The sequence below is a fragment of the Anastrepha obliqua genome, chromosome 3 (assembly GCF_027943255.1).
Source record: "Anastrepha obliqua isolate idAnaObli1 chromosome 3, idAnaObli1_1.0, whole genome shotgun sequence".
Taxonomy (NCBI): domain Eukaryota; kingdom Metazoa; phylum Arthropoda; class Insecta; order Diptera; family Tephritidae; genus Anastrepha; species Anastrepha obliqua.
In genome coordinates, this window is record NC_072894.1 from 25121715 (window position 1) to 25133511 (window position 11797).

Here is an 11797-nt window from a genome sequence, read left to right on the forward strand (position 1 = left end):
CTAGGCAATAAAAAATATTTTGGTGTCAATTCCAACCCTACGATGGAACAACTGTTAGCTTTTAATGCGATTATAAAATTTACAATACAAAGTAAAAGACAACTCCCACATTAGTTTGCGCGTATACTCGTATGTATGTACATTTGTATTTGCTGAAGACATTAGATAAGTAATATGCTAATATTGTTTTTTGGCATATTCGAGTTTTGCCAACGAAAGTAAATATCAATTTTTAGCAGGTTATAAAAGAATAAACTACAACTACATATACTATTCACTTTTCTTGCCGCCACTTCCTGTTGATTTTAATTTTAAGTTATTTAAAGTTTGAAAAAAGTTGGCTTCCCAATCTCAGTCGAGATTTGCAATCGAAACAAAACGAATGGAGCGAAGAATTGAAGTTACTGTTTTTCTTGTTGTAAGATTGATTTTGAAAGTCCTTCAGTTGAGGATCAAACAATTATGTATATAGATAATATACTTTCAATTTAAACCTTTTCTATTTTCTTTAACAACGTAGGCACTAACGTTTGTGGGAGTTCGTGGCGTTTGTGATCAATGCAACACTGCAAATCCTGTAGCTTGTCACAGTGAAACCGTCTATTCACTTTGCGTTAATGGTGAATGTGAAACGAAGGAATGTTGCTGAGTATTTTTGACTAACGTGGATATTTTTATTGTTTTAAGGCACGGCCACTCTGAGCTATGTTTCATGCCCGACGGATTATGTGTGCACTGCTGATGTGTTTGTATGCTACCCAAAAAATGAATCCGTTGCAAGTTGTGCCCGAAGCACGACTGACGAGGAAACGCAGTCCAAATGTGGCATTTGTGGTTCGGAAGGGAAAGTGTTTGCGTGCCTCAACGAAACGACTATTGCTTTCTGCTTTGGTGGCGATTCACCATACTATGACTCGTTGTCGTATTGCCCAGAAGGTACTGTCTGCGATTTGAATAGTGGAAGTAAATTTTGCTCGGATAACACAACGTCTACGGTAAATTGAAGTCGAAAACCAAAACGGAAAAAATATAAGTAGATATACATATAAAGGGTTCCCCAATAAAAGGTGTTATTGGTGAATGGAGTGTGCTATCAAGAGATGATAAACCATTTTTTATGGCTGAAATTGGATGGTATTGATCTGGACAATGTTAATTTTCAACAAGACCGCGCTACGTGCCACACAAGCAACGAAACCATTGATCTTTTACGGGAAAAGTTTCCGGACTGCGTTATATCTCGAAGAAGTGATCACAATTGGCCACCGAGATCTTGTGATTTAACACCTTGTGACTTTTTTCTTTGGAGCCACGTGAAAAGAAGGTCTATGCTAACTCCCCAGGATCCATTCAAAACCTTAAAGATGGAATTCGTGAGGCTATCGAGGATATAGGGCAGCCATTTTGCAATTTGGTTATGGAAAACTTCATGAAAAGGATATTGTCCTGTAAGCGTGGTCGTGGTGGTCATTTGCCTGATGTTATTTTTCACTATTAACAGCATACCTTCCTCTTTATAATAAAATAAACGTCCGATCATTTATATTAAAAAATATAATATTTTATAATAATTGAAAAATATAATTTTTCTTTGAATATCAAAATAACACCTCTGTTTGGAAAACCCTATATATACAAATATATGCTATATGTATTTATGTATAATTTCGTTTCAAAAAGTCGGTGCTATGAACTTATATGCTTTACAGAAATTCACCGAAAATATAAAAAAAACTTTTTACTTTAATGAAATTGAAAGACTTACCTTATTTGTTTTTAATTATACAGCCAAGTTGCAGACAGTCGGATTCAACAACAACGCCCTCGTCAACAACAACTACAACTGTCCCATCAACTACAACTACAGAAAGCACAACAACAACGACAACTGTACCATCAACTACAACTACAGAAAGCACAAGAACAATGACAACGCTCTCCACAACAACAACTACAATTGCACCATCAACTACAACTATAGAAAGCACAACAACAACAACGCCCTCCACAACAACAACTACAGCTGTACCATCAACTACAACTTCAGAAAGCACAACAACAACGACAACGCCCTCCCCAACAACAACTACAACTGTCCTATCAACTACAACTACAGAAAGCACAACAACACAGACAACGCCCTCCGCAACAACAACTACAACTGTCCCATCAACTACAACTACAGAAAGCACAACAACAACGACAACGCCCTCCACAACAACAACTACAACTGTCCCATCAACTACAACTACAGAAAGCACAACAACAACGACAACGCCCTCCGCAACAACAACTACAACTGTCCCATCAACTACAACTACAGAAAGCACAACAACAACGACAACGCCCTCCGCAACAACAACAACAACTGTCCCATCAACTACAACTACAGAAAGCACAACAACAACGACAACGCCCTCCCCAACAACAACTACAACTGTACCATCAACTACAACTACAGAAAGCACAACAACAACGACAACGCCCTCCACAACAACAACTACAACTGTACCATCAACTACAACTACAGAAAGTACAACAACAACGACAACGCCCTCCACAACAACAACTACAACTGTCCCATCAACTACAACTACAGAAAGCACAACAACAACAACAACGCCCTCCGCAACAACAACTACAACTGTCCAATCCACTACAACCACACCCGAACCAACTACTACAACTGAGCACGACTTAACTCCGAGCGAAATTTGCGAAACGAATGGCAAAGAGACTTCTATAGCAGATCCTAATGATCTAACTTGTAAAGAGTAAGCAACTTTACACTATGCATAAATTTATCTCCTTTAAATGAGATTTACAATTTTAGGTACATCATTTGTACAGAATCGGGATCTACCTGGATTGGTACGGAAATGAAATGTCCAACTAATCAATGGTTTAATCCAACGCTAGGATTTTGTTCCGCAACTTATGAGTGTCCCACAGCGACAACAACTACATCTAACTCCACTACAACTACTGCACAAACAACAACAACGCCCACGACAACAACAACGCCAACAACGACAACTACAACAACGGCAACTTCAACAACTACAACTACACAAGAAACGACTACGACTACTGAGAGCACTTTAACTCCGCAGGAAATATGTGAAAATAACGGCAAACAGGAGTCCATAGCATACCCTAATGATACAACCTGTACAAAGTAAGCAGTTTAGTTTATTATTCTGACATATATTCTTAAAATGAGTTGCCAAATTTCAGATACATAGTTTGTTCAAAGCCGGGATCCACATGGATTGCTAAGCAAAGTACTTGTGCAGATGGTAAATTGTTTGATCCAACTACAGCGAAGTGTTCCGCAACATATGTATGTCCCTCATAGAAGTACCGCTCAATTTAAGCAAAGAGAGAACTCTTGTTTTTCTAATCATTTTTTGTTTGTTTCTGCAAGGTAATTGTAAAGTTTTGTTCGCAGGTTGCTTAACCACTTGTTTTTAATAAAAAGTATTAATATCAATAAATTGAATAAAATGCAACGAACTATCAGTACTAAGTCACAAAATACATTATCTTCAAACGATATACCCACAACAGAATCACACTGGCCGAATAAGCGTCTAATAGCATACATACATAGATTTGTTCCAATGAAAACGTAGTGAAAGTATGCTATCGATAAAAATGTTTTTATATTTATGTGAGGTCACTGAGTCGCCTTACACGATGGGATATACACCATGGTAATTTTCTGCTTGCTGCAGATTCTATAAAAAGGGGAAGTATTATGCCGCTCAGCCAGTGATTATTCTGTTTATTGATCACCTCTTTTATTTGATGGCTCCTAGCCCCGCTCAGCAAGACTTTCATTTTTTTGATGATCGCTAAAAATATGGTTTCAAAATAGAACTGAGTAGTTTATTAATTTGCTGAATATTATTTCTTATTTGAATAAAAACACAACTACACAAGGTGAAGTTCAAAATAAACAAGACTGAGCTAAAATCGAAATGGCAGGAGCTTCGATAAGCTGATAACTTGGAGTTTATTTATTCAAAATAGTCCCCTCTGATCTCGATACACTGTTTTTCGCTCTCTAAAAGCTTTACGAAAGAGTGTTTCAGGTCATTGACCGGAATGTCCGTCAGAACAAGCCTTTTGTATAGCCCCTACGGACGCAACACGTTTTCCTTTCATGGCCAAATGCAATTTTCCGAATAGGTCGAAGTCACAGAGAGCCATATCAGGCGAATACGGGGAGTGATTGATGGTTAAAATGCAATTTCTAGTCAAAAAATCAGTCATAATAGTAGATCGATGAGATGGTGCATTCTCATGCAACAAGCGCCAGCTTCCTCCTTCGCGGTATTTAGGGCGAATTCGACGAATGCGATACAACAAAAGCTTCAAAACGCCAAGTTACAAACTTGCATTGACGGTTTAGCCCATTGGCACGAACTCCTTGTGGACAATTCCCTTGGAAACGAAAAAACAAATGAGCATCGACTTGATTTTTAACTTCTCAAAACGCGATTTTTTGGGTATTGGTTCGTCTGGGGCCTTGCATTCGGCACTTTGACGCTTAGTTTCAGGTTCATGTTGGAAACATCACGTTTCATCACAAGTTACAATGTTGTAAAGGAAGTTCTCGTCTTTTCTCGCCTCTTTAATGAAGTCTTTGGAAAGTTGAATTCTGGGCAATTTTTGGACCTCAGTTAACTGGTGCGGAATGAAACGAGCACAGACCTCTCGTAAGGGGATATTCAACACCTATTCCATGAATTTTAACGATGATTTCGATTCGTTTTTGATAAATTTATGGACTATTTCGATGGAGTTTTCGGTGATTACTGATTTTGGTCGGCAGATAATACTCTCACTGTCAATACTATGATCGTCAATAGTTTCCATGCTTCCAGCAGTAACAAAGTCCAACCTGGAATCTAGGTTTTCGATCCATGTTTTATTATCTTTTGGTACCAGAATTTGAATTAGATTAGATTTTTGATAAGTTAAGCGGCAAGTCCCATTTATATTTTTGTCAAGCATTGCTTTTTGGAAGCACATTTTTATGGTTTTCGTTTCAACCTTTGCTAAAGCTTCTTTTACGAAATGTACTGCCTCTGAGACATTTACAATATTTTAGTCAAGCCAGTCTCTAAGCTTACCAAGATATGCCTAACTTAAATGTTTTGATAATACATTTTTAAATTTCGAATCGCCCCTTGATCTAAAGGCTGTCAAACTGAAATCGATTACTAGGTAGAAAAACTATTTTGATATTCTTTAAACGAAAATCACGTGAGTGTGGTTCAGAAAAAATAATTTCAAATCATTGCGTAAGCATAACGAAATACTCGTATGTGCATGATGAAACATCACACCGGGGAGTCCCCTTTTTCCATTTAGTAAGCAAGTTAATAAGTAAGTAATTGCTCACTCACATTTTTTATATTTTGACCGCCTATAAGGAGTTCGAAAAGAGGAGTTTTGAAAAGAAATCTTCATATCTTTTGATATGATCTTCGCGTCCGTTCAACAAAGGTTTCTGTGTAAATTTTATGAAAACTAACTGCCCGCTTTTGGTCAAGAGGGTGTCTGCTTAAGACAGAGTAATTTGTTCCGAAATTTATACCAAAAACTTGGTATAAGAAAAAGTGTCCGCCCAATGGACACACCCGTCTAATAGAGGTTTCCGTTGGGAGAGGTTTCACTGTAGATATAGAGTGAGACAGCTATACATGTCGTATGTACATATGGATAGGGGTTTTTTTAAGAGCCTCAGAACTTAAAGTGGTAATACAAAGCAGAAATATAGTAGGAATACATTTTTTCTTTTATTGTAATCTGCTAAATAATTTCATACAATTAATTTTGTGAATATGATATCCGCCGTATACCCGCCGTGCATACGAGTTACATGATCTATTCGATTAGTCCGATTATTGAGTACTTTAGCAAATCGTCGATATTTAGCTGATTAACTTTTGAAAATCCAGTCAGCATACATCAAAAATACGGGGTCTCCTAATGATTTAAAACTATATTTTTATTTTTTAAACAATTTTTAAAATAACGGACCTCCTTATAATTTTTGTATTTTTTTGTACTTTCTGAACTACTTTTTAAATAACGGATCTCCTAATAGTTCAAAAATAATTTTTAAATTTTTGTAAACATTTTTTAAATAAGGGATATCCTAATAATTCAAATAAATTGTTTTAATTTTTTTAATTATTTTTTAAATAGAATGTATCCTAATGATTTATTGAAAATAAATGAAACAGTGATAGAACTAAAGGAAGAGGTCAAATATCTAGGTTTAACCTTAGATAAAAAACTCACTTGGGAATCACATATAAATAATATAACAAAAAAAGCCACGAAATCCTTGTGGACAACCAAACAATTACTAGGGAGATCCTGGGGCCTCATCCCTAGTATGGCCCTCTGGATATACACCCAAATGGTTAGACCAATCATACTGTATGGGGCACTAGTATGGTGGAGCAAATCTATCCAACAAACAGCGATAACCAAACTGGGAAAAGTACAAAGGCTTGCTTGCCTATGCATCACAGGGGCTATGAGAACTACCCCAACAGCTGGCATGGAAGCACTCCTTAATCTCCCACCACTTCATATAGCAATCCAAGAGGAAGCAGCTACGCAAGCACTCATGCTACACATGAAACAAAATTTCAAATTGGGCAACCTCACCGGTCACCTAAATATCCTAAATAAAATCAAAAACACCATAAGCATGGCTCAAGTTTCAGACCACATTGACCCAACCCTCTGTTTCACAAAAGGATACACACTTACCTTTCTTGAGAGGATCGAGTAGAAAACAAACCCTGAATGATGATTCACAAAAATGGTACACTGATGGATCAAAAACACCTTATGGTGTAGGAGCAGGTGTAGTGGGGCCCAGAATCCACAAATCATACACTCTCACCAAGGACACCACTATCTTCCAAGCGGAACTATACGCAATAATGGAAGCAGTAAACATCATGCAACGTAGAAACCACAAGAGAGTAAAGATCAAAATACTCTCGGACAGCCAATCAGTTCTAAAAGCTTTAGATGGCTATACCTACAACTCAAAAACCCCCTTAGAATGCCACAAGGCACTCAATAATCTGGCATCCAAAAACAATGTTTCATTAATTTGGGTACCGGGACATGAGGGATATGACGGCAACGAAAAGGCAGACTTTCAAGCCAAAAAAGGGGCAGATGAAAACTTCATCGGACCTAGTCCTATGTTCGGATTCAACAAAAACAACCTGAAACAAAAAGCAAAATACTGGGCCAAAACTCTATTAAATCAGCATTGGAACAATGTAGAGGGTCTTAGACACTCCAAAAAGTTCCTAAGTTTCAACGCTAAAAGAGCTAACATGGCCCTCACGTTAAACAAAAAGAGCATTCGCACTCTCACAGGCGCCCTCACGGGTCACTTCACCTGCAACAAACACTTACATAAATTAGGCATAACTAACACCAGCACCTGTAGATTCTGCTGCGAAGATGAGGAGTCTATAGAACATCTCATTATCGAATGTCCGGGGTTGACGCATAGAAGGAAAAGGTTTTTAAACAAGTTCATGCTTACAGATGAAGACCTTCAATCACTCCCTCAGAAGGAGCTGGTACAATTCCTAAGCATACTTAACAGTCAATAGACAGCATAGGGTGCACAATAGATCAATATGGTCGCAGTGCTAAAGGGCCACACCTTAACCCTTTACAACCATTAACCATTAACCATTAACCATCCTAATGATTTAAAAATAATTTAATTTAATTAATTCTCTTAAATTTTTAAATAAGAAGTCTCATAATAATGTAAAAATAATTTTCAAATTTTTGGAAATAGTTTTTGAATTTATTTAACTATTTTATAAATAAAATATATCCCAATAATATAAAAAAACATTTTTTTAATTTTTTGAAACTATTTTTTAAATAAGGGATCCCCTAATTTCGACTACTCTTTGCAGGAAAAGAAGTTAGATATTATTGCAGTGAATCTTACTTTTTCTATATATAATAAAATCGGTATTTCTAAAAAAGAAAAAATATATATGATTCGAAAATATTAAAAAATTAACTAGAGGTTTAATTGCCAAAAAAAAACTTATTTGTTTTGAAAACAAATTATTTATTTTTTAATATTCCCGATGCCAAAAACAAAAGCAAAATAATATTGTGGTATTATACCCAAGAGGGAAAATTTTGGAAGGCTACTTAATAAACTACCAAAGTTAGATTGGAACAATTTCATTCGATAAGGATGAATACAGTACGAAATAATAAAATTTCTGCGAAAATTAAGCAGATTTAAGCAATCAAAGATGAGCAAAAAAAATTGTTGGGCTCACTGAACGAAATCTCCAAAATTGTGGTGTTTATTTTACTAAAAAGTGCCCGCCATTCACCGTAACGCCAACTCCTTCCTCGTTTCGAAAGAAAAAAAGGGCGATGATGCCACAATTTGGAAACGTTGCTCTGGCGTTAAACGGGTGATGACTCATCAAATCTTACTGAACAGAAATGGCAACGCCATTATCAGCTGTCAAACCATATTTATCGATATCGATGTTTTTCAGGCAGCTAAAAACACCCTATGTCAGGTGGTTCAAAATGAAACACCCTATCGGAAGATTTATAATTCTTGCAAGTTAAACGTGTGGTATTTGGCATTTGTGAACTAGAAAAGTAAAGGTCGAAATTTCCTTCATTCAAAATAACCCTTTTTATTTAGTAAAAAAGTTATTCAAATTTTGCACCACCTTGTTTGTGTGTTGTAACTTGATTTTATTATTGTATTTATTTCAGTGATACGCATACATCTTCATAATAATTCAATAAAAAAAAGATTAACAATCTGCGGGGCGTTCTTTTTGGCATTTTCCAGTTGCTGCGTTAAAATAGTAGGAACAGCTATATATCCAGCCTAGATATTGACCGGATAGCTTATAACAATAAATGTAGCTGCAAAGAAAAAAAGTGATTAGATTGAAATGAAAAATGGATTGCGCGGTGTGCTTTAATGCAAAGCGTACACATTACAAGCATTATATCAACATGGGCCTGTTGGATAAACGATTGTATTAAAAAAAAATCAAAAGAACAATTAAAAAAGAAATAAAAAAATTAAAAACTAAATATTAAAAAAAAAAATCCGAAATAATAAAATAATCTAAAGAAATAAAATTAAATTTCATCAATTATTATTACTGAACAAATTGAACTTAATTCCAGCATTTTGCGAAATGTTCAACATCACGAAAACGAGAATAATAAAGTTGGAGAATAAGTTTTCATATAATAATATTATGCAAGGTACAAATATTTCAATTAATTATTTTTCCAAGCAGCCGTTTGGAATCTGTGCACATCTCACATTAGGAGTCTACTTTTAAATAATCTACACATATCAAGTGGGAGTTATTAGGGAGCTGTTAAATGGAGTTCAATTGTGTTACTGGCTACTTGGAATGCGGGCTTATAGCATTTTCTTAAGTGGGTGGCTGAAATTGTTGAAGTACCACTCTGGCGCTTCCCAAGCAGCCCTAAGGTGCCGTTTTGATGCCTCCAAATATTGTTGAAATGGAGAAGATTGAGGCGATTTAGGCTAGCACACTGCCTCAAGCTTTAGAAGAAAGGAACACCCAATGACCTCAACCATCTAGCTGCCACACCCAGACAGAGAGCAGTCTCAGTTTCTGAAAGGTCCCTTCAGTTTTTGGAATGGGGCTTAAATGGGCTCGGTCTATTGTACTGGCGCCAAAGGGTTTTCGAAATGGAGCTCGATCTTTTCTGCGTTTTTCTGAGAAATAAGTTGCGCAATCCCCCATTAACAACAGTCGGGTGTATGCATTATTTGAGAAAATTATACAGCTATCTATGTCTTTACTTACACAGAACACGTTGTATCACCATCAAGTCTGAAGTTGCCTGTTTTGCCCATATTAGCACAGAAAGATGCTGTGCTTGTTGTTGGGATGGTGGTTGTGGTGGTTGTAGTTGCGGCTGTTGTGGATATTGTTGTTACGGTTGTTGCGTCGGTTGTTGTGGATGTCGTTGTGTCAGTAGTTCTAGCGGTTGTAGTATCAGTTGTGGAATCGGTTGTTGTGACCGTTGTTGTATCTGTCGTTGTGTCTGTTGTTGTATCGGTTGTTGTGTCTGTTGTTGTATCGGTTGTTGTATCAGTTTTTGTGTCAGTTGTTGTTTCAGTTGTTGTGCCCGTTGTTGTGCCAGTTGTTGTGTCAGTTGTTGTATCGGTTGTAGTATCCGTTGTTGTATCTGTCGTTGTGTCTGTTGTTGTATCGGTTGTTGTGTCTGTTGTTGTATCGGTTGTTGTATCGGTTGTTGTATCAGTTTTTGTGTCAGTTGTTGTTTCAGTTGTTGTATCCGTTGTTGTGTCAGTTGTTGTATCGGTGGTAGTATCCGTTGTTGTATCTGTCGTTGTATCGGTTGTTGTGTCGGTTGTCGTATCGGTTGTTGTATCGGTTGTTGTATCGGTTGTTGTGTCTGTTGTTATATCGGTTGTTGTGTCAGTTGTTGTATCACTTGTTGAGTCTGTTGTTGAGCCAGTTGATGTTGCAGCCGTCGTAGTATCGATGCTTCGTGGTATACACGATGGCTATCAAAAATATATTCAAAGCATTAATTGTCTACTTTTTTACGTGTCGCAAAGATATATCACGTTCTTGATGGGAGAATGTCATGTTTTGCACAAACAAACAAAAAATTATCGAAACCCAGGCTTTAAAGTTGTCAATTTAGCAAAAATGTACGCACATTTACTTCTATTGAGTTACTGTTAACAGATGCTGGGCTTATTTTTTCCCACTCTATGACACAACTGACAGGAAATTCTACATTCTTAACTCAAACAATTAATTTTGGAGTATGACATTCTTCCTGCCAGCGAGTGATACTTATTCTACAAATTAACGTTACTCACCATTGAAGTTTGCGCGGATGAGCAAATTTGGGAATTGTTCAAATTGCACACATAACCAAGCGGACAATAATTAATTGAACTTTCTGCAGGTGTTTTGCCATCATAACAGAAAGCATAAATGTCCTCGTCAAGACAGGCGAAATTACTATTAACGGATGAACATGTTCCGCAACGATCCTCATAGCAAACAGGAAGAGCACCTTGAGCGGTGGCCAGACAAATACTTTCTTCGGCTGTGCAAACCGTTCCCATGGGACAAGATGTACGTACAGTGGTAGATGTGTTGAAGCAAACTGTAAAATTTTGCTCATCCAAACAAGCGATGCCATTCGTGAAGCACTCATTACATTGACCCGTCAGTGCTGCGATGACATGGCGATGAATGATGGGAGCGAGCAGCTATGAATGATCCACAATACACAACAATGTTCATTTTGAGTTAAATTTTTTTTATTAAATAATTTACTTTAAAATTTTTGTAACGTGCTAAAATAATAAGCTTACATAGATAATCGCAATAAAAAAGAACCGCTTATTATGCGACATTTTTAATATACTCTGCTGCGCTGGTATGCTTTTGCTCGCACGTTAGTTTTCTATCTGTTTTGCAGTTTTTGAATATTTTTCGATATTTAGGAACGCTAATGGACATTTGTCATTCTGTCAAGTTTTTCACACTTTATTTTATTTGACTAAATTTACGATACTGTTCATAAAAGCAAAATGATGCAGCGGTGTGCCAGATAATTCAATTTTTTTACGCACCAAATTCCGCTAGTTATAAAGATAAGAAATTATTTGGAAAATTGTTTTTTTTTTGCATAGTTCTTCAAAGTAAAT

General features: G+C 36.6%; 2 protein-coding genes across 2 annotated transcripts; one reads left to right on the top strand and one right to left on the bottom strand.

Annotated features, from left to right (window-relative positions):
- Window positions 1–765: 765 nt before the first annotated feature.
- On the top strand, window positions 766–3382 carry LOC129240761 (mucin-2-like). Its single transcript, XM_054876741.1, has 4 exons — window positions 766–936; window positions 1789–2774; window positions 2834–3178; window positions 3238–3382. Exons 1-4 carry the CDS (start codon window positions 766–768, stop codon window positions 3356–3358), a joined length of 1623 nt encoding a protein of 540 aa, XP_054732716.1. The 3' UTR covers window positions 3359–3382.
- A 5482-nt stretch (window positions 3383–8864) lies between these two features.
- On the bottom strand, window positions 8865–11503 carry LOC129240763 (mucin-2-like). Its single transcript, XM_054876743.1, has 4 exons — window positions 11462–11503; window positions 10958–11356; window positions 9909–10633; window positions 8865–8979 (listed from the first exon to the last, which is right to left on the bottom strand). The coding sequence occupies exons 1-4, from the start codon at window positions 11501–11503 to the stop codon at window positions 8865–8867; spliced, it is 1281 nt and encodes a 426-aa protein (XP_054732718.1).
- Window positions 11504–11797: the final 294 nt, after the last annotated feature.

Excerpts from the sequence above, each read along its gene's own strand:
- LOC129240763 (XM_054876743.1), bottom strand. The coding sequence starts at position 11,503 with ATGTCGCATAATAAGCGGTTCTTTTTTATTGCGATTATCTAT. Across the intron at positions 11,357-11,461 it reads TTTTTATTGCGATTATCTAT|CTGCTCGCTCCCATCATTCA; the intron begins GTAAGCTTATTA and ends GATCATTCATAG. Across the intron at positions 10,634-10,957 it reads CATCCGCGCAAACTTCAATG|CCATCGTGTATACCACGAAG; the intron begins GTGAGTAACGTT and ends TATTTTTGATAG.
- LOC129240761 (XM_054876741.1), top strand. The coding sequence starts at position 766 with ATGAATCCGTTGCAAGTTGTGCCCGAAGCACGACTGACGAGGAAACGC. Across the intron at positions 2,775-2,833 it reads AATGATCTAACTTGTAAAGA|GTACATCATTTGTACAGAAT; the intron begins GTAAGCAACTTT and ends TTACAATTTTAG. Across the intron at positions 3,179-3,237 it reads AATGATACAACCTGTACAAA|ATACATAGTTTGTTCAAAGC; the intron begins GTAAGCAGTTTA and ends GCCAAATTTCAG.